This window comes from Amia ocellicauda, chromosome 8 (genome assembly GCF_036373705.1).
Source record: "Amia ocellicauda isolate fAmiCal2 chromosome 8, fAmiCal2.hap1, whole genome shotgun sequence".
Classification (NCBI taxonomy): Eukaryota; Metazoa; Chordata; class Actinopteri; order Amiiformes; family Amiidae; genus Amia; species Amia ocellicauda.
The window spans coordinates 15,402,715-15,430,672 of NC_089857.1; the positions used below are offsets into that span (position 1 = coordinate 15,402,715).

General features: G+C 38.9%; 2 protein-coding genes across 4 annotated transcripts; both read left to right on the top strand.

Annotated features, from left to right (window-relative positions):
• Positions 1 to 27: 27 nt before the first annotated feature.
• On the top strand, positions 28 to 9,888 carry paip1 (poly(A) binding protein interacting protein 1). Its single transcript, XM_066712146.1, has 11 exons — positions 28 to 579; positions 2,126 to 2,277; positions 3,312 to 3,515; positions 4,599 to 4,711; positions 5,023 to 5,134; positions 6,012 to 6,137; positions 6,483 to 6,589; positions 7,100 to 7,217; positions 7,495 to 7,549; positions 7,892 to 7,970; positions 8,644 to 9,888. The coding sequence occupies exons 1-11, from the start codon at positions 369 to 371 to the stop codon at positions 8,732 to 8,734; spliced, it is 1,368 nt and encodes a 455-aa protein (XP_066568243.1). The 5' UTR covers positions 28 to 368; the 3' UTR covers positions 8,735 to 9,888.
• A 529-nt stretch (positions 9,889 to 10,417) lies between these two features.
• On the top strand, positions 10,418 to 27,956 carry c8h5orf34 (chromosome 8 C5orf34 homolog). Of its 3 annotated transcripts, XM_066712147.1 has the most exons (12): positions 10,418 to 10,865; positions 11,277 to 11,366; positions 13,965 to 14,611; positions 14,768 to 14,869; positions 15,970 to 16,090; positions 17,584 to 17,675; positions 18,526 to 18,595; positions 24,134 to 24,304; positions 24,397 to 24,515; positions 25,531 to 25,635; positions 25,872 to 25,912; positions 26,381 to 27,956. In XM_066712147.1, exons 1-12 carry the CDS (start codon positions 10,668 to 10,670, stop codon positions 26,578 to 26,580), a joined length of 1,956 nt encoding a protein of 651 aa, XP_066568244.1. In that variant the 5' UTR covers positions 10,418 to 10,667; the 3' UTR covers positions 26,581 to 27,956. The 3 variants fall into 3 exon arrangements, 2 of the variants coding, with proteins under 2 accessions (XP_066568244.1, XP_066568246.1); XR_010817680.1 differs by lacking the exon at positions 24,397 to 24,515 and having other exon boundaries at positions 26,381 to 26,479; XM_066712149.1 differs by lacking the exons at positions 24,397 to 24,515; positions 26,381 to 27,956 and having other exon boundaries at positions 25,872 to 26,085.
• Positions 27,957 to 27,958: the final 2 nt, after the last annotated feature.

Genomic DNA, 27,958 nt, shown 5'->3' on the forward strand with positions numbered 1-27,958 from the left:
AGAGATGAGCGCAGGTCAGTGCTCAGCCTGCGCGGTCAACGGCCTCTCCGCTCTGCGCCGCATCCACTCCTGTCCTCTAGTGGCCGCCATGATCTCCCTGCCCAGAAACCCGAGCTGAGCGGCTCTGTGTGAACTCGCTCCGTCGTCGTTGTTGTTGCAGGAAGTCGCACCGTGGAAAGGTTAGAGTTTGTATCGTGCTGGCTTCCGAGTGAGACACTCAAATAATACATATCAAAACGCAGGGGCGAATACAAGTGCTCGCATCTGCGCTGCCGGCCTTGTTCCCGGACTCCCTCTGCTCGGGCCCGGTGTCGGTCCGAATGCGGCTGCCGTGAGAGGCGCCACACAAGGCCTGTTCATTCGCGGGGATGTCGGAGCATTTCGATCGGGCTCCCGGAGCCGAGCGGAGCCGGGTGAAGCCCAGCAGCCCCGGACCCAAGGACCAGGAGAGCGGCCGGATCCCCGAGGCCGGGGGGGCGGCTGGAGAAGCGGACCCCAAATCAAGCCTGTTCAGTCAGCGGGAGCCTCTCCGGCAGCCCAGGACATCCCCTCCGCTGGGGGAGAGCAGCCCGAGTGGAGGTGAGAGAGAGCGGGTGCTCGGTGTATGTGTGATTAAAACGGTGTCCTAAAAACAAATGAATCTGAAAACGCCACGGAGAGGCTGATTTGTACACGGCGGCGTGTGTGGGAAGTGGTCAGTTGGGATGAACGCCGTTAGCCAGGGGAGGTTGGGATCAATTGTGATGACTAAGGCAGAGGTGCTTTTGTCTCCGTACTCGCTAGACACGTTGGTGTAACAGGTATCCATGCACCGCTGCCAGGGGCTCAGGGGGTCAACGTGTCTCCTGAGATCCCGGGCATCAGGCCAGGGCAGTGCGCTGGTGGTGGTCCCTTGTCCAGCCCCCATGAAAGACGCATTATTCGCGAGGTGTCCCCCCCCCCAGCTCGACAGAAGCCCCCTCAACCCACCCACCCCCACCACACACCACACACCACACACCACACACCTCACAGCCCGGCTGACTGCTCGCATCCCCCCGCTGGGCACAGCAGCACAATGGAGCGCGGCTGTACGCATTCTTCATGACGCGCAGGTTTTCTGTGCTTTTCCTCTTCACTCTCACCCTTTCCCCCCTGTGGGCACTCTGCCCGGATTTACAGTCACATAAAGAGTTTGGGTTGGATTTAGAGGAGAAATGAGCTGAATGTGCTGTTTGCTAATCAATGTAGATGCATTTTTCTTTTTTAGATGCTGGGACTTTAGATGTGTCCTATTTGAAATCAAAATACCCATTACAGTTCATAACAGTTAAACCCTGTCCAAGTCATGGATGTACTCAAGCCAGAGGAACATTGAGCGCAGTGTCTGTGTAATGTGTACCCCTGAGCAACTCTTTGATAGGCCGGAGTGCACTATGTTTTTGTTACCACAGCATCAAATCATTTATTTCAACACCTGCTTTACACAACGTCTTGGATTTAAAATGATCACTTGTGAAAATGTTCAATTCGAACAATTATTGGAAGCTCGTTGGATCCCAAAGCTTAAACGGTTTATAGTGAGAGAGAGCTCTAACCTTCAGTTGCTTTTCTGCAGCTGTTGGGTTGGCTGTTGGCTGTTGCTCAGAGAGGAGCAGTGGATTGGCCTGTGAGGCTGACCGAACACGTGCCTGGCATGCTCTTGTCAGTCATTATGTGTCAGACATGCTATGATCAGACCCCCGCTGGTCACTGCACACACAAGTGGGGGAGAGGATTTCACAACAGTTCATAAACTCCATGCCTGGCAGGGAGCCCCATCCGGGTGATATTTCAGTCTGACCAGTGTATCACTTACAAGAGGAGTGTTGTTTACTAAAACAGCACAGGGCCTGTGAAGTTTCTTTTGTAAGTAGTTGTTGCTATTTTATCAATATGGTTCCCTGACAAGCGTTGTAATAACACATGTAATATAGGAGCTGCTGAGTTTAAATGCAGAATATCTGCATAAAATAGATTTTATGGTACACATCACTATAATTATCTGACCAAAGACAGACTTATCCTGAAATCTCATTTCTGTTATTCCAGATTGACTCACCTTTATGACCTTTAATGTACCTGTGTTTGTAATGCATTTTTTTAGATGTCAGAAGAGCATCCAAACCTACACACTTGACTCACAACAGCAACAACACGCCTGTACTGAAAACACAGGTGTCAGAGCCTCCTGTTGTGAACTCAAGTCTGTCGGTGAATGCGCCAGAGTTTTACCCAGCCAGTTACAACACCTACACGGTAAGAATGTCGCCAGAATGTACAGAGTGAGGTCATACACAGATTGGGATTGCATAGTTCAAAAACATTTTGGTTCTCGCACATTTGTTTTCCAAAACAAGAACACCATATTTATGCCAAATTATGAAGTTGCATTTTTATGTAAAAAAAAAAAAAAAAAAAAGAGATAATGTACAGTAGTCATATGCAGATCCCGGCAGGAATGAAGATAAATGGTCTATACATATTTTTATCTGCATCTTATTCAAAATGTTTTTCACCAGCCCTCTAGTATTATTGAAACATCTGTTTGATTCACAGAATCATTAAACGAGGCAATCCTTATGAAAGCAGATTATGTAAGAAAAGTGTGTGAGTCTGTCAAGTCATTAATAACTTGATTATTTAAGACCATGGCTTATTTGTTGGATGATTTTAAGATCTTTGAAGAAGGACTTTGCAGAAACACTTTTCCAGAACGGAAACAGGCAGTGCACATTATCACTGAGCTTTAATAATATACTATTAAAGTGTCAGGCTTAAAATCACATGGTATGTATTTATGTGGGACTCAAAGTACTACTGATGTGCCTACGGTTTTATTTGATTATTTAATATTATATGATGATTTGACAGGTAATGCTGATTGTTTTTGTTTAAGCTTAAATTATAGAGGCATCTTGCACTATCTATTGGAAATGCATTGATTGTATGTTTATTTTAGAACTGTTATACAGTATTTTGTAACAAGTTTTCTAAAATTGAATAACTCACTTCCGGATTATATTTACGTATTTGTGTTATTTGCTGCAGTTTACATGGTATGATGTTACCCATTCATTTGATTTATTTTACCTTTGAATAAATCTCAATTCGTGTAATGTGTGGAGATCTTTATGGCATGTCAATAATATAAATACATCAAATAAAGAGTAGGGTGATTTAAAATGGTAATTTGTGAAGCTGCTTCATTCACTTTCAAAACTGCTGGAACACATCAGAATACATTGTATGTGTTTTTTTCCCCCCCTTTTCTTGTCTCTGTCTCTCTGAAGGACACCGCATATGAAGATGGGTCTGACGAATTTTACCTGCAGTCAGAACCCACTCTAAAAGAATTTGTGCAGGATTTCTTAGACCACCTGAATGAATCCCCCGGCTCATTTGAGGCAGAAATCGATCACTTCACCTTGATGCTGAATGGGTGGGTCACAACAGACGAGACGCTTCACGAACTTGTAGAACTAATCTATCAACAGGTGTGTGCGCGTCTGTGTGCATAAGTTTCCACTTGACTGTGCGAGAGCCTTTCTTTTGTTGTGTATTTGCTTTCTGTGTGATTTTTATTTTATTTTTCATGACATTCGATTTGTGAATCACACATGGAACTGTTAACAAAGTGAGCACAGTGAGTCTTATGTTACTCTTTGCTGAGGTCTGGTCAAGTGATATACGGAAATCAGAAATATAAGCTGAATGACTCTCGTAATTAATCTAGGGAGAAAAAACAGTTAAAGAGATTGTTAAATTGGATGTGAGTTGAGTATCTTATCCTCATAAAAGCTATAGCATTATGATCCAGACCATAAATATAATTGACTTTAAGTAGTGAAATATTTATAATTGATTATTTCAACATAATTAATATGTACAAAGAAACACATTTATTTCATACCACATGTATTTGAAATATAATTTAGATACCTTTTACATAAAGCAATTTAGACATTTAGACTGTGGAAATGTTTTTTTCCAGCTGTGTTGAATATTTTTTCAAAGCTAAAGCAGAAGATGTGGCGGGGAGACATGTTGCAACAGTCAGCTTTCATTTATTTTTCCTTGGCAACAATTAATCACAGCAGGGACACAAAAATGGCAACAAAACAGACTGTATGTAGCAGGAAATGTAACCTGAAGTTAAGGGGAAGTGCATGATGGGGAAAGATTAGATATTTTTGTGTGTGTTTGATTGCATTTTGAATCCATATCTTGTTTGAAGTTCTCAGCTGCTAAATCTACAACAGCTAGTGTAATTCTGCTTTTAACCCCTTACATGCCGACCCAGAATAAGACAGGGCTATGAAGTTCAAACAAATCTTGTATGTGTTAAACAAAGGAAGACCTATCTATATAGTCATGGTGTGACGAGTTCTTTATTTTTCCTCCATATTTAAGAAGTTATCATTTTGAATCCCATTCAGTCAATCAAGCCTCAGTTGGGATTGTTCGAACTTTAAACTGGATAAAACTGAATAATTCGATGATTGATTGATTCCTTGCAAGCATGTATTAGCCGTTTCCATGTATAATATTGACTTATCTTTTCACATTCATGTCTCCAGTCCACATCTATCCCCAACTTCTCCTACACGGGGGCACGCTTGTGTAACTACATGTCTCAAAACCTGACAATCAGTCCACCAAGTGGCAACTTCAGACAGCTGCTACTTAAGAGGTTTGTATCCTTCTGTACTGCCACCTTCATTTACATCTAAATATAATATACCATTGCCTGTTCTTTACGATCAGTTAAACAGACTGTAATGTTTCAGCTTTTATTAAACTAATTGCTGCTCAAGATCTGTCTCAGCAGTCAGAGCATGGGAGCTTAGAAGACTTGAAATGGCTCAGACTGTTGTTGATCTGTAAATGTTGCCTTGTGCTCTCTAAATACTGGAAAAGAAAATGTGGCTAGAGTGTAACACTATTTGTTAAGTTACTACAGGATACTCAAGCAGACACAATAATGTGGTTTGTACTTTGCAGGTGTCAAAAGGAGTATGAGCAGAGAGACCAGGCTGTGAGGGGAGATGAAGCTACTAGGAAAAGCTTTCATTCTTATGTCCTTTTCCTGGGGGAACTGTACCTGAACTTGGAGGTCAGTGGGAATGTTTTAGTAACAGCTAATGTTGATAATAACTATAATCAGGAGGCATCCTAATATCCCCTGAGGTGCAGTGATATTAACTGTTTGGACTGAAATCTAGAGCTTCATACCTAATTGAACCCAGGGTGTGTGGGACTTCTAACAGAACCCACAGCCAGGCATTCTACCTGGTGGAATTACAATTATATTACAATATCCTATACTTTTTAAAGAAAATATGCTTGTTTTCATTTTGTAGTTCAGAAAATAAAATATGAATACATACGAGTGTTTACATGTATGAATCCAGAAACTATACTTGTTTATATTTTTCAGCCATTTTGAAAACATGAGCCACTGTTCAGTAATGGTTAATGTCCATCACAAAGTACAGATCTGTGTTTCACAGCCTGCAGAGAAAATGGCACTGACCCCTACCACATCTATGTGTGTGGCCTTCCTATCAAATCATCGATGCAGCTAATCGGCACCATTTCGCATTTGGCATGAAATCGAAATAAAGCATGTATTGATAACAACAATGACGTATATTTCTCTATAGCGCCTGTCATTCCAGGTATCCCAAAGCACTTTACAGAATTAAAACAAAATATATACACTACAATTCCCATTACAAAGAACACAGCTCACTATGCAAAGGCACATTCATGAAGAAATGCTTTCACCTTTAAAAGAAATCCAAGGTTTTGTCATTCTTAATCTATAAACAAACATAACTTGTCTTGCAGGGAGTGTTTTCCCCCCCAAGCTAAAGTATGAGATGGAATAATATTTTTCATAAACGGGAGGGACAATGATATACAGTTATTAGAAGATCTGAAATACAGGAGGCGGACAGGGATTGATGTTTGTTCATTTGGTTTGTCAGGTAAAGGGCTCCAAAGGACAGACAATGCGAGCAGAGATTCTGCTGATTGGGCTGCGTGACTTATTAACTGCACTTTTCTCAAACCCCCTGGATGGGAATCTTATCTGCGCTGTGAAACTACTGAAGGTAAGAGGAGGGGGTTGCATTAAGTGATGATTTGTCTAGGTTTCTAGTCCTGGTTATTATCATAAATATGATTCTGCAGAACAGAAATGTATGGAATGATAAACTACAGGCAGCATGCTTCTCTGTGTACACATTCATACAGCTCTTACAGTAACTGCACTAGGGCAGAAGGGCAGCTTTAGACACATTGATTAACAGGGACACAGATTGTTAGTACATCTACACTGGTAAAATTCAAAATTCGCCTTGTAAATTATTGCTGGTTGTGCGGGGACAGCTTCAATTCCAGCGATGCATGTGTTTTCTTCACTGCACAAAGTCACCTGGCTGTATTTCTCCTTTTAGTTGACTGGGTCAGTTCTAGAAGATACCTGGAAAGAGAAAGGGAAGTCTGACATGGATGAGCTGGTCAACAGGATCGAGAACGTCATCATCGATGCAAGCTGCAGCAGGTAGGGCCCCTTCGTATTAACAAAGTGTGAAATACACAGGAAGGCATGTTTTATATCTAAAGCGACATTAAAGGAAAGGTGAAATGGTTTAAAGGATATTACGAGCTCGGGTAATACACAAGGTTCTCCCCAATCCCCCATTACCACACTGTCTCCTCCACTATTGATCCCTTATATTAAAATTGAATCCATATCCTCAGTGTGGCATGGCACTTTAATGAATTGCCTGCTTGATTAAAAGAATGCATTAAAAGAAAGTATTAAACTGAAATGCCTTTGCTACTGAAACACACACAGCCTCAAGGCCCCGTTTCTTATTGGCTCTACCATAGAAACACTCACCCTTCCCATTGACTGTGCTGCACTGGTACAGATCTTGTTGATCTGAGTCACTGTATAAGTCTATATTGTTGTATAGATTGACAGAAGTATTCAAATTAGACCGTGTTTGTACTTACTGAGACATTACTGGCTTGTATTCATTGGTACTGTTGCTGTTCCTTTCCTCAGGGATGTGAAACAGATGCTGCTGAGACTGGTGGAGCTCCGGTGCAGCAACTGGGGGAGAGTCCACGCGGCCGCGGCCTGCAGTGACGCCACTCCTGAGAATGATCCCAACTACTTTATGGTGAGAGTGCAGGAGTGAAGGGGGAAAAAATGGGCAGCATGGGCCTGGGCAAACTCAGCGTGTGTACAGCCCAGACACAGCCTCAATCAGATTGATTAACAAGAAGCTTGCAACAGCAAAGTCCTTAATTAAGTAATACATTAAAATATGTCTCTTGAGGGTCAAATGAGACAGATATTCTGTGGGGACATCACCTCAGTAGAATGTGGATGATTCTAAATCAACCTAAGAGAAGGTTTGACAGTAATCAGTGTTTTGTGCTTGGCTTTCTTCATAGAATGAGCCCACATTTTACACAGCAGATGGTACACCTTTTACTGCTGCTGATCCAGGTATGTATATAATTATTTTTGCTTTTCTGTGAAATATATGTCCAGTATAATTATTCAAAACTCAATTCAAAACCATTACATCAGTTTTTGTTGTTAAGTCAGTATTACACACACACCACAAATAGTTTCTTGTGTTTTCGTTAGTGTCATGAAAGATCATTATCCAGCATTTAATTCCTGGCATTTAGAAGTGCTTCTCTTACATCACTTGCCAGACATCAGTGCAGTAATGTTCTTATATTTAATTGGAGATTTAATTCCTAGGCTTGTAAACTAAGGACAAGGTTGAATTTGGGTTAATAATGCAAAGAGCATTTCTCACTGATCTGACATTCATTCCAGAATACTCTGAGAAGTACCAAGAGATATTGGATCGAGAGGACTTTATCACAGATTTGTATGAAGAGAACGGAACTGACACGTAAGTCTTCCTGTCTTAAGTGGCTCAAAATTCTATGGGATAGAATCTTTAGTGTCTTCACATTCCAGAAACCAGACAGAAATAGAAGCATCAAATAACACTTGGCGACCGTAAATAATTATGAAGGAATCTGATAAATATTACAATATAAGTTACTACTAGCCTGTGCTTTTTTAGTTCTGTCTTCAAAAGTGACTGCAAGTATATACATGCCACCTTTCATGTTTTTTAGGGCTCTTTCAATCTCTCTGTTGCCTCATATTGGAAAGGAAATATTTTTTTTAATAGATCTGTAACCTTGAGCATTGTCAATTTGATAAAAGCCTGGTAGGCCCATTTAATCTGCATTTCAGTTCTGCTGTGTATCGTGTGCTAGTCAGAACTCCTCACCAGCCCCTGTGGGGACAGATTCAGATTATCAATAAAGCTGCAACATTGGAAGGCAGATCCAAACTAAAATCTGACTACTCAGCAGGTCAGGAACAAAGTAGCTTAGCTTGTGGTTTATTCACAAATGCCGTTGCTTACGTTGCCAGTGTAAGGTGATGGATTTTGACAGTGGTGCAATAAAAGCCACAAGGAAGGCGGCAAACTGAGCCCATATAGGCTCTTGTATTTACATTACCAGTGACCATACATTTACAGAAACCTTCATTTGCACTTAATTTCACAGATTCGTAGATGACGAAGACGAAATGGACCCTGAAATCGAAGAAGCCTTTGAGAAGTTCTGTTTGGAGTCTGAGAAGAAAAGAAAACCATGAGAAATGGCATCAACATAATTAGACTAGCACAGATGCATTTTATGTTTATACTGCAGGAATGTTAGCAGCTGTTAGAAAAAGAGAAAAACGAAAAAAAAAACAACGAAAAAAAAAAAGTTTATTAAAACATTTTAGCAACTATTCAAAGAGAAAAGGTATGTGCTTTACATGGACCACTTCCTGGCTCTTTTGTTTGAGTTTTATGTCGCTGGGATTTCTGTTTGCAGTAAGGCAGCACATTTACATACACTGTTATACCACACAGTTAGAATGCAGTGCTGGGATTGATGGTGGGGGTTCATTTTATTGCTTGTTTTGCTTGTACCAGAAATGTCGTCCACCCCCTCCCCCCCCCCCCCCACCCAATATTGTATATGCCGCTCTTCAAATGTGTGCAGTGGGTTTTAAGATTTAAAACAACAACAGACTTTGTAACCACACATATATGCCGACTGCTCAATACTATGTGCGATAAACAAACAAACAAACAAGAAAAGGATTTTGTTAATGGAGATTTCCAATAGCAGTATGACAATTAATCGTGACACCAGTGTTGTGCAGGCACCCAGCCTTTGGGCTCAAAGTCAGGATCTCAACAGTCATACTATGCACACACCAAAAACATGGGTTTCTGAGCATTTGTCAAAGTGTCAGCAGTGTTGAAATACAAGATAATGTAGTGGTAACATTAAACAGTTTGAGCTGTAGATTTTTCAGACACCACCTAAAATTGTGAGATATTTTGATAAATGTGATCATATGCAACTATTGCAGATGCAGACATGTAGATCTGAATTCCATATCACAAAGTAGAGAAGCAACCTGAATGGGGTAAAAACACTGTCGAAAGCTTCAACCCCAGCATCACAATCCAGCATAGAATTCACATTCATCTGTAGGACTTGTGAATCAGCACCTATTAGCACAGTTATGGAGTAGTCAATGAGCCAAGATACTGCAGCTACAGGAATGCCAATACAGCCTGATTTAAATTTATATATATATATATATATAAAGTGTGTGTATACATTTACACACACCTACACATGGTATATAAATTAATTCCACAAGGACTTTGTTTGTTTTATAGTTTATGTAAATGTTATTTACAGTATTGTTTGGCTGCAATAAATTCTTTATAACAAGAACTGTAATTCCATTGGAATGGGTCTTTTTGTGAAATATTAAAGGTGGAAAACATTTTAAAATGGGGCTTTGATCTGATGTGCCAGTTCTCTGATTCAAAATGCGTATCAGCAAAACTCTGACACTCACACAAAGTGCTCTCTCAACTTGATTTAACATGACTTTCAACAGATCACAAACATGAGATCGGTGTGGTGTGGCAAATTAGTCTTCAGTTATGTCAGGTTAACCTTAATTTAATACCACCTACAGGTTGGTGATAGTAATGCTTTGAATAACAATTGAAAGTAAGTTCTGCTTATTTTTAATTTTTATTTCTAACAAATAGAAACGTACATAAATACCTTTGCATATGTGAATTTTATTTTCACTTGTTTAACCCTTATTAAACTCAAATTATTTAGGTTATATCGCTTTGAAATGTTTTTTGGGGGTCAGCAACGTTCCTGATTACTTGGGTCACCCAGGCAACCACCGGTATCAGCCAATGGAAGCCGAGCTTACTGGACGGGCGTCAGCCAATGAAATGATGTTTTGTTTCGACGGGAGCAGCGGGAGGTTTGTAATAACAGGAAGACGTTTTCAGGACTATGCAAAGGTTGTCAAATAAAGCATCAGTGGCCTCATAACCGACATTTTAATACATATTTAGACACGCTGGACAGAAGCCTATATAGACATCGGAAGCATACTGTTGTGATACTTCCAAACCGCCCTCAGAAACTCTTTAATTTGTGAATCGTTGTGAATTGCTGTTGACGGTTGGGGTGGTTGTTCTTCGCCGAGAATGATGGCCTCGGTGAGTTTGATGGCCCTGTATGAGGACGAATCGGTGGAGGTCCGATACGGCGACGGCTCCTGTCTGCAGCTCTCTCCCTGCGGCTGCGAGTCCGTCCTGGAGAAGAAGTCACCCGTGACGTCACACCCTTTACAGCCGAATGAGAGGATCCGACAAAGAACCCGCTTCGTCATCAGCAGCTATAAAGCAAGTAGCTCCTCGACGTGCATTGCAAATATCTCCCATATCTATACTTTTAAACTGGCAGCAGTCCTTCCCTCTGTATGGTGTAGCTTCCAAAATTGTCCAATGCATTATTTTAATCAGTAAAACTTTTGTCAACAGTTGTTCAGTCGTTTCACAGTAGCTGATAAAACTTACATTTTAGTTTATTTGTATAATGTTGTGTACCGCCAAAGAAAACAAATACTGCAGCAGAAACATGTTTTTTATAGTCATTGTTGAAGAGCCTATTGATAAGTTATGTTGCTGCTTTGCATCTCCCCCTCACCTTACCTTTTATTAGCGAGTCACCCCCCAAAAAATGTGTGATTTAAAATGTGGGGGTGGGGGGATGCTTATTGATAAGTTTTCACAATATCTACTGATGATTTCCAGGAGCTGATGGTCAAGGCACTGGAGTTCAGAAACAGGTTTGCCACTCGGCCTTATCTCCCAGGAGAACTTATCCCGGCGAACAACAGAACAGTAAGACCCAAAGACTTTTTAATCTTATGATAGTGGTGGTTTACAGTTTACAGTTACAGCTTTACAACCAAGAAGTGCAATTATGTCAGTTGTTCAATTGCTTATTATTTTTTGTAAATATTATTCATTTCTTTAAATCTTAGAACATAAGAAAGTGTACAAACGAGAGGAGACCATTCGCCCCATCGTGCTGTTTTGGTGTCCATTAATAACTAAGTGATCCAAGGATCCTATCCAGTCTGTTTCTGAATGTTCCCAAAGTGTCTCTTCAGCCACATCGCTGGGGAGTTTGTTCAGATTGTGACGCCTCTCTGTGTGAAGAAGTGTCTCCTGTTTTCTGTCTTGAATGCCATTTCCATTTGTGTCCCCGGGTCGGTGTGTCCTTGCAGATCTGGAAAAGCTCCTCTGGTTTGATCTTATCACAATAGTGTCAATAAAACATGATTTAGACTTTTCCTGGATAAACTTATTTGGTAAAAAACCATTTCTTATATATGTGAATTTTATTTGTATTTAAATCCTGCTGGAGTTTAATAATGTTTCTGCTGATAATAAATTAAAACTGTTGTCTTCATTCACTGATTGCTTCACCAAACTGCTCCTTCCTACCTCTTGCCCAGCAGTTGTGTAATTAGCTGCCCATACAATTCTGGTGCTCTGCCTAGCTGCACTTGACTGAATAAAGAAGTATTTTATTTTAGAGAGCTGGCAGAAGTACATGTTCCATGCTACATACTGATTTTCTGACAAGTAAGTAGTACAGTACACCAGAGGTTCCCAAACTGGGGTCTGTGAGGGGGCACTAGGGGGGTCTGTGGCAAGCTAAGAATAAGGTTCTATGTTCTCCATTTTTCCTTTTATTAACGTAGTATAATGAGGCAGTTGCAGCATTTTTTGTAGGTGGGGGTCCTCAGGCAGAATCTGGTTGGCAAAGGGGTCCTTGGGCAGAACAAAGTTTGGGAACCCCTGCAGTACCCAGTACGCAGTATGAAGATTTATGATTCAGTGTACTGTATATCTCATGTGACCTCACGTGACATGGAAAGTCAGACTATTGTGAAGCATGATGGGATGCAGTATTCATTGTAGTGAGCTCTGGTTGTATACTGCATATTTTGGCAAATGCAGCAAGCCATCCGGCTTAGTGTAGTATGGTAGTATGCGGTTTTGAATACAGTCCGTATATACTAGCATTGCTGTACTACATGTAGTTATCAATAATGAGGGTTTACCAACATAATGAAAACATTAGCTTCTTCATGCATTTTTATGTTTAATTTAAACTTTTTTTTTTTTAAATACGACTACACATTTTTTGAATCTCGCAGAATTCAACTACTCTCAGAAGTATTCGAATACTAACATCCCTTTGAATATTTGAATACTTGTTCCCATCCCTACTGTGTCAATCATATCATTTCGGCCCTAGAAGTATTTCTATACTAAAGCAAATGCAAAATGACTTATCTTATTATACAAAATACAGTTGAGTTTCTACTAAGAAATATATCCTCTCTATCTTTTTTTCGTTTAGTTTAGATATGTTTTTTTAATGTATATCTACAGGATATTACAGTAATACTTGTAAAACTTTATAACAAATGTAACAAACACAATACAGAATATATCAAAATTGTTAGGCCTATATAGTTAAACCCTACAACTCTGAATAAATGGCAGGAAGGTTAGTGTCCTGCTGCTGTCTCAGTTGTTTATGTGTACACCAGAAGTGGTGAAATTGCAGTGTGTAGTAGTAGTGTATGTAGGCTGCAATCTATTAGTGTATCAGTCATTAAGTGTATATCAGTTAGTCATTGATTAAAGTGTCCTAGAGAGCAATAGCATGTTGTAGGGGACAGGGGGCGTTTGGTAGGGAGTGTAGTATTTACCAAATATATACTTATGTAACAACACCACTTCTTGTCTGTGTATGTGTTTTTGTGTATCCTGTACTTTAACATGAATACTATGCTACATCACACTACATGATTTTACCACATTTTTACCATTGGTTTTACAATTTTGTGCAATGTTTTTACCATGATACACCATACTACACATTACAATAGATGGATGATAATTGCACATGCAATTGTGTAAAGTCTACCAACAGAGGTCTCCAATTTCCTTTCTATACATAGACATGATCATATACTCAAACAGATTTAATAACCATGATCATTTTTATTATAATGTTGGCTTATAATTTTACTGTTATTGTTTTATACATGGTTTTACATTTTGCATGATTACATTAATAGAGATTAGTTTGTATTTATTATGTTGTGTGTTAATATAACTAATGTTTTTCATCTTTAGTCTGTTATTTTCAATATTTTCTCCCGCTTTTGTCATACATTTTGAATATAAATACACAATATTTCTTTGGACATTTGTTTCAGTCAAAAAAGCACGTCTTCCCTTTTCTCACCAAGCCTTCCTCCGCAGTTCTGTTGATTGAACCAATTGATTCCACTATAAAATCCCTCTTGCACACAAAAATGTAAATTAATATCTGTGCTAAAACCTATTTACAGACCACCACCCTCCCCACCACTTGCATAATTTAATTTAACTATTTTGTGTTTGCATTTGTAGCACTTTTACATCGATGTCTTGGAGGCTGAGTGGCCTGCCGAGGGCTCCGGTGGTGTTAAGCTCACTGACAATGGCCGGGTAACCGTGTCGTCTGTGGATGGGAGAGCTTTTCTTCACCTTTCATCTTCTGGGCAGGAGTTTTCAGTGGAATTTCTCTGCAAAGCCAGTCCAAAGATTTCCCAGCCTCTCACCCAGGAGGCAATGACAAGAAATACTGGGGGACATTCAGATATCGAGGAAATTGCAAGAGCAAGAACCTTCAACATGAAACAAAGTAAAACCGCACCTAGGATCCCTGAAGGCAAGGAAAATAGACACTCGGAGGTTACTGGTTTGGGGTCCTGTTCTAACCACAGCAAAATACATCAACAATCCCCTGTGCCTGGCACCTCGCAGACGCACCTCTACACCTGGGTGCTCCAGCACCATTCAGTGTTATCGTCTCCAGCCATCTGGCACCATCCCTTATCTCTAGCAATTGCATTTATGAAGTCCAAAGAGGAAGGAAACACAGCTGCCGGGAGTACTGAAGGAGGGAGGGCGCCAGAAGTGAGCTCTAACTCCCAGGAAGCTGATGTATTGAAGAGGGAGACCAGCTGCTTGCCTGGGCCTCTGCCCCTAAATTGCCCCATGCCTCACCAACACAGGTCAGAGCGAAACGTATATATCCCTAAGCCTCATTCACTGACCAGTAGCAGACTTCTAGTTTTAGGCTTTCAGAACATTTCAAACAAGGTGAGCTTCCAATCTAATTTCTTATTTCATGTTTTTAATTATGTTATTATTCTTTGTTTGTGTTTAAGGTGGAACTATGGGAATACCCACTCAGATGGTGAGCAAGACTTGGAGCAACACCTGCGTACTGAACTTGTAAAAGTCGTTTGGTGCCAAGGAATAGTGTATCGGTGAGGTATTTTCTTTGCTTTGGAAATATACCTGTCCTGTAAAGCTGTCTCTTTAAACTTCTAGGCCGCTACTTTTAAACCTATGTTTAAAGCTTTGTCAGTAAAAACATCAGTGTTAATTTCACTCTTAAAGAGTGCATTTTAACACTATTTCAGATAACATTTGGTCCCACCCTACATAGTGTTAAAGTTACTCTTGCACCAGTGTTACATTTCCAGTGTTGTTTTCACTCTATTATTTATACAAAATGAACACTGCACTACTCTCACCAGTGTTAATTACATTTAACACTATGGGGTATTTAACAATCACAGTGTTAAGTCTACTCTAATATTTAACTCTCTCAATGTTAAAACATTCTCATTGTGTTACTCCATTAAAGTGTTAAAACCCTGGTTACTCTGCTTCTATCAATCAAACGACATGTTAACACAGGAAAATGTGCGCATGTATAGCACTGATACTGTGTAGTAAAATCAAGCAGTCCTTTGTTATTTATATATAAAAAACAAAAGACCCAGCCAGACAGGCTGCACAAAGAGCACAAAGAGGTAATGCTTACAAGCACCACTATAAGCGTAGAAATAGACAGATTATGGTAGGTGTAAACTCAGAGACATGACTTCAAACGCAGGGTAAAAAAAATGGATAACACAAATATAAATATATTGGCAGGTAAAGACACAGTTTACAAAAACAAAAACTACTTTACAATAATTAACATTTATACAATTAATAAGAAAAAATAAAACAACAATTATTCAGGAATCTACCACAATGCATTATAGTTCTTTGGTTTTACACCAGTAGTATAAAATCAACACTCTTTATTTTGACACCCAGTATTAACACTGACTCTCAAGATGGTTTAACTCTTAAAGTGTCAATTTAACCAGATGAGTGTTGAAACAACACTTTTTTTAACACTATATTTTAACACTGTAATTTTAACACTATAGATTTTGCTGTGTAGGATTCGATCTATCTCCAGGTTTTGATAGATTTGCTGCTGGAAGTCCCTCACTGCTGCTTACTCTTTAATTATTCCCCCCCCATCCTACACCTATTTCTCTGTGTAATGTGTTTCTTTTCTTAATAGGGTTATCAAGGGACTGATCACCACAGTAGAAATTTACCCTGGTGATGGCTCAGTCATCAGATCAAAAGGAGCAGTTGCAAACTACTTCACTCATCACACAGCCAAAGGCATTGCAGAGCAGGTATGTGGGAAGCCTCGTACACGTAGCCAACAAACTCCACAGCACATTTTCAAATGGAAAAGAAGTGCATGATTAAGATGCCATGACAAGCTGCCTCTGTGTATTTCCCTTTCAGAATGGTTCATTTTTATCATTTTTATTTCATATATGTTTTAATCTACTGGTTATCTTTGGCTAGCTATGTATTTCTACACATAATACTAGGATTCAGTAGACCATTTGTAATAAATGGTGAAGGCCTGCACAGCACACTCTGGAACAATCAGAGCTGGGGAGACGTCTGACCTCAAACTACTATGATTGCATCCTGTGTCAGATGTAACCCTTAATAAAGCTAAAGGACTAGGGTCAGTTTAGGTTTAAGGTTTGGATTGTGTTGAATGATTGTCTCTAAGTATTGTTTTGACTAGTGAAGCTGTATTATACACTATTATAATGGTTATGGTTCAGGAGAGGGTCAGAATTTAGGTTGGGCAAGGGTTAGGGTAAGAGTCCCCAGTAAACACATCCATTCCTTTAAACAATTACGTAAAAATTGTAAAAAGCATCTGCCCCCCCTGCCCTAAGCATTATACAGATGGATAATTTTACACTAGCATCTCAATTCAATTTTGTCTCTCTCTTCGTAATTTCAAGCGATCACCCACCAATACCCAACAGCTTTCTTTCTCATAATTTTTAAGGTCACCTAAACATTCTTTGCCCTGACCTAATTTCTGTTGATCAGTGGCTCACTCAAGTAACCTTAACCCCTGCATGCTGTTCTTTGGTCTCATAATGATAATGCTTTACTCAGTTTGCATGGAGCACCTCTGTTTCCAGGCCTGAAGGGTGTCCTGACGTTCTCTGCAGAATGAACTTGTAACCTCAATTGCAGAAGTACAACTTTTCTTTCATTTAAAACCCAGGAAACTACAGTGTGTCCATGGGCAACCTTATCAGAAATTAAATGTACTGTAAAGACATGGAAGTGGTCTTTAATTAGTTTTTTTACTCACGTCTTGAAGAAAATGATTAACTTTTGTGTTAACTGCCTGCTGTTAAATGTTCACATCAGTATCTTGAAAGAACATTCATGGTTGAAAAGCAACGGCTATTAAATGGGTCATTGATTGTCGTGGAATAATGATAAAAGTTTAGTTTGACCATCCTGAAGATATATTCACTCTCAGTTCCTGCCTTGCCTGGCACTCTCTCTACACCATGCATTCACTCTGAGAACTACTGCACTGTGTCCAATTGTGTTTCAAAGATGTTGGGAAAGGACTTAATTTGCCTTGACCTTGACACTCAGCTGAAATATGGTTACTGTTCTGCACACTCAGCCTTTCCTAGTAACAGAAGACATTGAGAGTAGAGTTTAAGGTGTCTCTTCTTACCACAGACATTTTGAGGTTGAAACGGTGTTGTGTGCTGATAGTGTTTTGTGGGTTTTATATTATATTATAATTTTCTCTCTCACGCTATTATTAACTGGTTTTATATCCACACAGACTGAAGAGAAGATGTATTTATTGAGTAGTCTACCCCCTGATGTACCTGGACAGAGATATTCAATTTCATCAGTTGTCACCCGTGCTAACAGGTAGTATGTCATTCAAGACTTGAAATTGGAAACACAGGTAGTTTTCTCTTTCTGATTAATAAGACCAAGCTCTCTATGTGCATGTACATTGTCATCTATGTGTCTACGTATTTCATTGCTAATGCTACAGAACATTACACTTTTCTTGATACTGCTTTTAAATTTTAAAGGGGATCAAATTTAAGGTTTTCACTGGAGCAAAGGGTTTTTAAATTTGACCTTTATATTAGAGCGTAACATATGAAAAATGCTTTCATGGCTTTCAAGAGCTTTATTGTAAGAATGTTTATAAATAAGCAAAATAAATAAATCAAAACAGATTGTTAAATAGGTCACAATTTGCAGCTTTTTCATAAAACTTCAAGGGAATAAAAAACACATGTCTTCTCATAGACTAGGCACTCCATTATGTTAAAACACTGATTTAAGATTACACGAATACGTAAATGAGAAACTGTATTTGCCAAGAGCCAGAATTTAATTGCGTATGGGCTACATCACTGATGGACTCTATGTATTTGATTTATATATTAGCTTTTAACAATATTGATTGCCATTGACTTTTCAAATTTTTATGTCGAAATGTACTGAACGTACAACTCTTTACTGTGCGTGTATGAGGCATAGCCTTTCAAACTTACATTGGATATCATCAGCATCTGTTAAAAAAACAACAGCCTAATTGTGACAACTTCTGTAGTTGGTCTTGTGATGCCACTTGAGGTCAGATCTTATTTAAAGGTTGTATCTAATGCTGTACTGTATTGTCTATTGTGTGTGTGTGTGTGTATGTGAGAGAGAGTACTTTTATTGTATTTATTTTCCATCTGTTTAAATCCCTTTCCCTCAGAATCCTGCAGAGCTATAGCCAGACCAGACTTTCACTGAAGCTTCCTAACACTTTCTGCTGCTGGAAGGAGGTATGGGGTTTCTTTCTTAATGAAAATGCAGCACAAAATTTTATGACCCATATATATGGTTGGAAAAGAATATTGAGAAACCACTTAATTAAATTGCAGAGATCAAACTTTCATCAGCTTTAGTTTGTTAAACAAAAAGCACATGTGATATTCTGACCCATCTTGCAGAGCTATTTTATTTTACTGCTGTGGTCTGGCTTTTCACAAAGAACTTACCACGTTACATAAGGAAAACAAAGGTCAATAACATTTTGCTTCTGGATACAATAAGTTGTTTTGTTTCAGGGTTCCCACGTGTCCTTGACATTCTTTGACTCCTTTCTAGTCATGGAGAACACATGGAAAATTAGAAAATGTATCAAATGTCCTGGAAATATTTGGAAGTTCATGGAAAATGGTAACTTTAGGCTACAAATGTAGCTGCTATTTCCTATAATTGAGCAAATCGAAAAGCGAAGCACACAGCAACATTAAAGCACTTCAAGTGTGTTATTTGTTATACAGGCTGCCCCTTTCATTTACATGTAGGCCTATCAGGCAAATGAAATCCAGCCTAGCTTGTCTACTTTGCTGATCATCTGTGCCTCCTCCTCTAGCCATAGTGTGTATCCATAGTTGTACCTACACGAACTGCTAACACTGACTGGTTTAGCGTGTGCGTGCATGTGTTTGTGTCCAAACCTGTTATTATTGAAATATCTTTTGTGTGTAGGCTCAGATGAGTAAGTCTTCTTTTCAGCACATTTACTTGCATGCTTTGTAGCCATAACAATATAATACAAATTTGTTAAAATGTAACATTTTATTGGAAATCATTTATTTATGGTGGCACTTTGAATTAATTTATTAGAAAATATTACATGTCATTTGCAAAATCATGAATTCAGGTTATAGTGTCATGGTGTGTTTTCTACAGAAGTGAGGGAAGATATCATGTAAGGAAAAGGCTGTGCAAATTCAAAGTTGAATGGAAGGAAGATCCCCGGTTCCGGGTCTGGTTAGGGGAAGTATTGGGAATGTTGGCAGAGCTTATTGCAAATTTTGCAAGAAGTCCTTTGATGTCAGTAACATGGGCTCAAGAGTCATGCACAAGGCCAGGGCCATCTCAAGATAGCAGGACAGTTACAAAACAGGCCCCATATGACACATTTAATGAGTTTGACAACTGAGAGAGCATCTCCCATGACCAGTGCAGAAGCGGCAAGTGTCAGTCAAAGAAGAGTAGAGCTCCAAGCGTCAACTGCAGATGATGGTGAGGGTACAAGCTCAGGACCACAGGGCCACTCCACAGTTGCAAATCATTTTTCACGCCAGGTTGTATTAGAAGCTGAGATTCGTTGGCTTATGAAGATGGTCATGTCACATTTTTAATTCAACTCATGCTCGGATGAATCTGACATTTTTTCACAAATGTTTCCAGACAGTGAAATTGCAAATACATTTTCATGTGGTGCAACAAAAGCAGCTTACCTTGTATGTTTTGGTTTAGCACCATATTCCAAAGAGCAGCTAATTAAGGACATTGAACAGTCAAAGTGCTATGTAATCTCTTTTGATGAATGGCTTAATAAAAGTGACTCAGAAGATGGATCAGTTAGACGATACTGGAGTGAAAATGGGGAGAAGGTAGTAGTACATTACCTGGAGTCAGAATTTGTGGGACACACCCAAGCAGAGAAGCTTCTTGAGAAAATGAAGAATAGTCTATCACCACTTGATCCAAAGAAGCTTCTCAAAATATCCATGGATGGCCCAAATGTCAATTTGAAATTTATTATGATATTCCAAAAGGACAGGAGCCAGGAAGACTCGAGTGTAGCAGAGTTGATCAACCTGGGAAGCTGTGGTCTGTATATTGTGCATGGCAGTTTTCAACAGGGGGAGAAAGAGACAGGTTGGAAACTGGGAGAAACACTGAAAGCCCTTTGGCAGCTATTCCAGTGACACACCAGTCAGGCGACTTGACTTCAAAAATGGCAAAATTCCCTCTTAAATTCTTTGCTCACAGATGGGTGGAAGACTTAGCAGTGGCAGAGCGTGTGATTGACATATCTGTGTCATTTATAAACAGCTACAAGATGCTCCCTAAGAGCAAGATGCCAACATCAGCATATTTTATCCTAGTGGCCACTACTGACCTTCTCCTTGAGGCCAAACTTCATTTTTTTGTATATGTAGCAAGGCAAAACCCTTCCTAAAGTTTTTCAAACTGATGCCCCAATGGTCCCATTTTTGGCAAAGGAGCAGCAGTCCACTCTGAGGAGTTTGCTTTCATGCTTCATGAAGAGGGAGGTCACCCTTCCAAATGTTCAGACTTGACCCGCTCAACAAAGCACTGCATGCACCACTCAAACAGCTTGACATGGGTGTTCCACTAAGCAAACTCTGGACAAAGCATCAGAGAAGCTTCAGGAAAATCAACTGCTTGAACAGCATCACATTCCTTTCAACAACTACCAAGAAACATATTGTAAAAAGCCCACTAATGTATGCTGCTGTAAGACTCATGAGCTTCCTAGACCCAGTGGCCATGGTCAATGAAGAGGAGCTTGCCATATCCAAGTTCGAAAAAGTGGTGTACTGCTCAACAGTGTGACCTGATCCTCTTTGAGTACAAACCTTTCCTCACTCAGATGGGAAAAAGTACAATTCCAACATTTTGTCTACAAAAGTGATACCTCCAGGGTTAACACATTTCTTGGAAGATTTGCAGGCAGTAAAGCAGAGTATGCAAATCTGTGGGACTTGCTGAAATGTCTATTCTGTCACATGGGCAAGTAGCAGTTGAAAGAGTACACTCAATCAACAAAGATATGCTAGTTGAAAATCTGAAAGAAATCCCTACACTTGGTGCAAGATTCCCTGATTGGCTGCCCACTGGAAGGAGCACTACCAAAGGCCTTCATGCAGTGTTGCAAAGCAGCTAGGATGTGATATGTTCAGTACCTGGAACATGAGAAAAAGAAAAAAGAGAAATCTGATGATAAAAAAGAAAATAACTCTTCTTTGACAAAGAGGCAGAAAATAATACACAGCATAAATACATTGCAATATGAAGCATATGAAATGGCAGAGTGGGCTGATAAAGAAACAAGACTTCACACTGCTTAACTGCTCCTCGCAAAATTGTAACAGAAAAAAAGACAGAAGTGACAGTTCTGGATACAACTCTGAAAGACTTGAAAGAAAGAACCTCTGAGGTAGACCAAACCCAACATCAGAGTAACTAGTCAAAACAATCTCTAGATTACATTTTTGCCTGAGTTCATGTACATTTTGCAATCCTTTTTTGGTATACTGGACACAAACACTGACCTCTACTTGTGGGTAAGCCTAAACTGTACTTCTGATATTTCAGTCAGTCAGTGATGAAATCATAATTTTGAAATTTTCAGTTTTATTGTATTTGTTGCAGGTCTGTGTGTGGGTGTCAGTCAGTCAGTCAGTCCTCATTATACTGCCATTCAACAACCAAGGAAATATAGGCCTAGTTGGGGGAATACAAACAATGGTTTTCTATGCTGGTGGTAGATGAGGGTGGCATTGTAATGGTGGGCAGTATAGCGATCGAGCGCTTTATATCCAAGTCATGGCAAATGTCATTGAAAATGTCCTTCAAAAGCCCTGGACAATTATTTTCTAATAAGAGTGGGAACCCTGTGTTTGTTTCTTCATCTTTTACCCCTTTTGGAATTCTCTAATAGCATTTATCTAATTTGGATCTAATTAAAGTATGTACGAATGTAGACCAGTTCCCATAGCTCCATCAAAACCTGACAATACTACCATATCATATAATACTGAAAGTGGAAGTATTGATCTCCAAAATCTAAAGTCCAAGTCTGATGTGAACTACACGTGCTTTCTTGTGTAAATACCATACAAACCCTAGCCTTCTACAGACAGATGTTTAGTTTAACTATATATTCTTTTGTAGCATGCACAGTGGTTAAAAATGAAAGAAACTATGTGTTACAGTTCTTGTGGTTTCTTCATGCAAACCAATATCCGCACCATTGTCAACAATACAGGCCCTCACCGAGTAATGCATTTTGAGATTATGCAGCAGGACTGTCCTAGATTCAATAGGAGCCACTTTTCACATGTTACTGGTTAAGGAGCCTATTTATGGGAAATGTGGGTACTGCTGCTTTGAATCATGTTCAGAATGAAATGTGTTCAATTTTAAATGCCAGAGCTGCTCTTGTGCTTCGATTAAGAAAAACAGAAAATTTGAAATGTCCCATGACTAATCCTTTCCTCATTACTGTTTATACAGCATTTTGCATTAAAAGTATTTGTGAAAACGAACAATTCCAAGCATTTTGGAAATGAGACATCCATGCTGTTTTCATGGTCTGAAAGATTCTGAAATGTGCACTGGATCTCAAGAGTGCCAGACTGCTGACAACTCCTTCCATAAACATAAAGTATAGTTGTAACTTATAAGTATATTACAGTTTGCCTTGTGTTGGTTTCCATGTTTCCCTTGCAGTTAAGGAGGATGTAGATGTGTGTACTTCACTGACTAGTCCCTCTGAAGTTCATATTATTGGTTACATTAGTGTTCACTGAAAGCCTGTAAATGTGGCGAAGCAGACAAATCTGGTAGTCCTGTAACAGCTGTGCCAGGCTATTAACCCGGTCTCCCAAGGTGCCTATATCCTGCTCCCTTGCCATAAATCTTCTTTAATTCAGATGAATAGAAGTTGCAGATGTATTCGCTTTAGCTGTAGAGAGCTTTTTTAACACTGACTTCAATATGAGCAAAGGGCATAACTGCTAAAGATTTTCAAAGGTTATCAAAGGGCCATTTTCCTGTTTGTTCTCCAAGGATTTCCTGCAGTATTAAGATGAGGTCTGGAATTTAATTAAAAGATTATTTCCAGGTGGGCTTTTTCAAAAACCTAAAAGTACCATATTCTTGATTTAATCACACGGGAAACACTTTTCATATTTGTTATGCTTTTGTCCATTTAGTGGGGGTGACCCTTATCTTGACTGACTGAGTGTGTGAGTGGCATACATACAAACATATCTTGTTATGTAAGACCTACATTAAAGTTAATGTTGTGTGTTTAGTCTAAGTCTTTCATATATGCAAAATGCAGTATAAAAGCTTACTGTATTTATAGGTTTCTTTTCCAGTTCATTTCCTTAAGTGTTTAAGTCACTAACTTTTCTGCAGTCTCCTAGTCTAATTTGAATAGGCTATTATAAGGCAGCAGGTGATGTTTCTTAATTATTTAGATATGATTTATTAGTGGTTTAATTTACATCTTAAGGCTTCAAATGTGTCTTAGTCAAAAGCCATCCTAGTTTTTTTTAGTTTTGTTTCCTCTCTGATTTTGAACCATGTTTGACTTTCTTTAAAAGCCAATATGTTAGTCTAAAGGCTAGAAATTGCAGATAAGGTTTGAGATTACTATACATATAGTTTGGGGCCCTATTGAAATTGATTTGAAGTAAACAAAAAACATGCATGACTTAAGCCATATGCAGATGCATTCCTCAATATTTTCATTATGTTTTTTGCAGGAGAATAGCCTATCAGTCCTGACAACCATCCCAGTTCTTATAGAGGAAGCGCACATTCCAGACACTGGACGCTTCAGTGCGTTTTCGGATGGCAGAGTGCATGTTCTCTTCAGGGATGGGGTGACTCTGCACATGATGTGGAACTTCAGCTCTCAGTCATCAGATGCAGAGGTACAGTACAGTGTACAAGAACAAGATGCTGTCAGATGCATTTTCAATGTCTTCTGAGTATAAAGGGTGTCTTGTGCCCCTGTCTTGCACAGGGAAGGAGAGCAGTCCAGTTTCCCTCTGTGGATCATCAGCTGTGTGGGTGGTGTCAGCTGATCATGCCTGATGGGCAGTGTCACCTGGTACAAGTGCAGTCCCCAGGGCTACATGAGAGGTACACATGCAATACTACATGCCTTCGCACAAAGGCTTGGTTTGCAAACACCATAGAGAGCGGACAACATGATTTACGATGACATTCACCACTGGTGTATTTTGGGGTCGCACTAGAAATTATATTTGAGATAATTGTGTCAAGATCAGAATATGCATAATGTCATATTAACATAATAATGTTAATTAGACTTTTGTCTTATAAATACCTTTGTAGACTCTGATATTCATACAGCATTGAACATACATTTTCAAGCACAACTGTTATTTCTTAAACACTTCTTAATATGCCAAGAACATCCATTAAGTATAAAAATGGACAGTCACAAAAAAGCATGAATGTTAATAATTAATGGAATTAGTTAACATTCATGCTTTCTTGTGACTCTTTAAAATTCTTAATAGATGATAGTCGGTAATGTTTCCATTATCATAGCATATGAACCTAATTTCAGAAGAACTAAACAAGACGGAACATCTGCCCCAACATTCTCAAATAACTAAATGACTTCTGGTGGAAATATTAAATTAAATCGCCTTTATATGAGGATCAATTTTTTGCTCCCCATTTCTTCATCACTAAACGTTCCAGATTGTTCTACAGAAGGTATGAGGCATAAAAAAAGAGGATTTATTCTCTCCAGTAGAATTGGTGCTTGGGTCCAATTCTTTCACTGTAAATGATGCAAAAACATCACACAGATAGTAGATTATAGCACTACAAACACAAACACAATACAGACCTCGGTGACATATGTTGTGCATGGTGTGTCATCATACATTCTGTAAGGTTTCTGCCACCAGAAGTTAGTTTTCTTCCCTCCATTTTTGCTATGCAACTAATATACACAAGTGTAGTATATATGAAGATGCTGTCTCTGTGATCCCAGATCGGAATTGTTGGCAATGCTGCTCTGCCTTCTGGGATCTGCGCCCAGTTAAGAACTTTTGGATTTAATTTGACAAACAACAAGAATGTGCTTTGTCTGTTTTAATTCCATGGAATCGGTCTTTAGGTATGTGAGTGCGGCTGTGAGGTGGTGCCAGTGGGTAAACCAGAGCCAGCAACGAAGAGGAGAGCCTTCCAGAAATGTCCAGGTGTCTGATCCTAGCAATGATTGGTAAGAAGTAAACACTGAGACTAACAACAAAACAACTCTCTAAAGAAATGTGTTCAGCACACATTATTGGCATCTAAATCTATAAAGTATTTAAATAGTATCTTGCATGCAAGACTCTCACATATTTTGGATTTATATACTGTAAAATAGTTTATATATTTTATATATTTCATATTTTTATGGGCTTTGAATTTTAAAGAGTTTATGTAACCATTTCTTTCTTGCTTCTGTCACAGGTCAGTTGTAACTGAACTCCAGAAAATCAAGAGATTTAATTGTATCCTTGACCTTGCCATTTGTCTAACTTTATGTCTGTCGTTTCATTATCAGAGCTGACTGTTGGCAATGAAGTGAATAGGGGATATTTGTATAATGATTTAAGTCAAAATTGACTCTTCTGAAAAGCCAACAATATATATTTTTTCTGATTTGTTTTAATATTAGCATTGAAAATTAAAAAAATGTTTGTATGGAAAAGCGTCTTAGAGCATTTCTTTGATAATCTAATAAACTCTTAATAATACCCCAAGGGGAAATTATAATATGATAAGATGAGTACAGGGGGAATATCAAAATTATACATATAAATACTTTTGAAATCTAGTTTTGATTATAACTGAAGAAGAATTAGAGATCAGTCTATGAAAAGGCTAAAACAATTAACTTGGGTAAATGCAGTTCCTAAATAACTGCATGCAAGTTAAGGGACAAAAAGGTGTGCCTGTTTTCCTTAGCAGGAGGTCAGTTCTCCTTGAAAACGGCGGGCTGCTGAAGTCCAATGCTGACCCCGATGGACTGAGCCGCAGTTCTTGTGAGGGTAGGGGTTCCACAGCGGGGCTCAATGAGAAGAGCATCTCTGAAGCTTTGGAAAGAACATCTAAAGCCATCAAAGACATTGAGATGCTGTTATCTAGCCGGTCTTCCGACAGCCCAAATGCTGTATAGGAGAGGATAGTGTTTTGTACCGTTACATTATTTCACACCTCATAACCATCTGAACCATCTCTTGTAGGTAATTTAGAAGCAGCAATGTATTTTGTGGGAAGCATAATCACTTGTGTTGTTTCTGAGCAATGGAAGAACATTAGGATATTATGAAATAATTTAACACCTCTGAAATGGTATCAGTGAGCATGTTTCATAATAATGTTGAACATATTTCTTAGTTATATTTTCTGCCTTTCTAAATAACTACTGCTGCAGAAAGAAAGATAAAAAAAGATGCACTTAAGTATCCTAGTTTTGTGAAGAAATCTACAGCTGGGCAGGGAGTGATCTCCTCAAATGAAGACCATTTAGGCTGCCATCAAACTCATGAGACAGTTTCTCCATTGTTTTAAATGTATTTTCAAAGAGCGGAACGCTTTCTCTTCAGGGTTGAAGGGTAATTCGTGTCCAGGGAAGGGAGCCAGCAGCACTGCACTTGTGCCGTATTGATTAACTTGGCAAACAATCTAAGCAGGGTTGGTGGTGATCTCACAGCACCTTCAATATGATCTGCCACCAGCAACAACAACAACAGAACAGGAAATGTGCGTGTGTTTAAAAAAAGTCAATTCTGCTTTTACTTGTGTTTGCGTGTAGAAATGGTGAATATTGTGGTGTCCATTTCATATTCGGAGACAGGTGGGCTTATTCCTTCACATCTAAGCACTGATATCCCTAAAGGATAAACAAGTGATTGTGCTTAAGCCATCCCGTGGAATGTTTAGAAAGCTTTATACGATAATGAGTTTCTTTCCTAGTAAATATGGTACTTGGGAAATTAATGGATTTAAGGTAAGACGTGCTCTGTTTACATTCCCGACTACAATTCATTGTTTGTAATTAAATGTGGGGTGAGTTAACAAAGCATTCTTCCCAGACGTATTTCCCAATAGTCAACATGTGTCTTTTGACTCTGTTGTACAGATCAGGGTTTTAATGAATTGCAGATGTGAAGCCACTAAAGCATATCACGAACATTAACCCTTTAATTCCCCTGATGAATATTCTGTCTGACTTGCAATTTTTTTATTTTGGCTGCTGAAGTAAAATATATATATAAATAAAATAAATGTGTATTTACCTCCAGTATTTTTGATTGTTTGGAAGTCTTCATCTACAGCCCTAAGTACTTTTATAAAACAGAAGGTAATATATAGCACCTGAATGGCAAATTATTTGCATTGTATCTGTAAAAAATCCTAAACCTTGTTTCATAAACATTGGATTATTTGCTTGTATTTTCAGAGTAGCCACATTTTGAGATTGTTTAAAATCTTTGTCAACCAACTCTAAACCATGTACACTATACTTACCATAAATAAATAAATTAATAAAT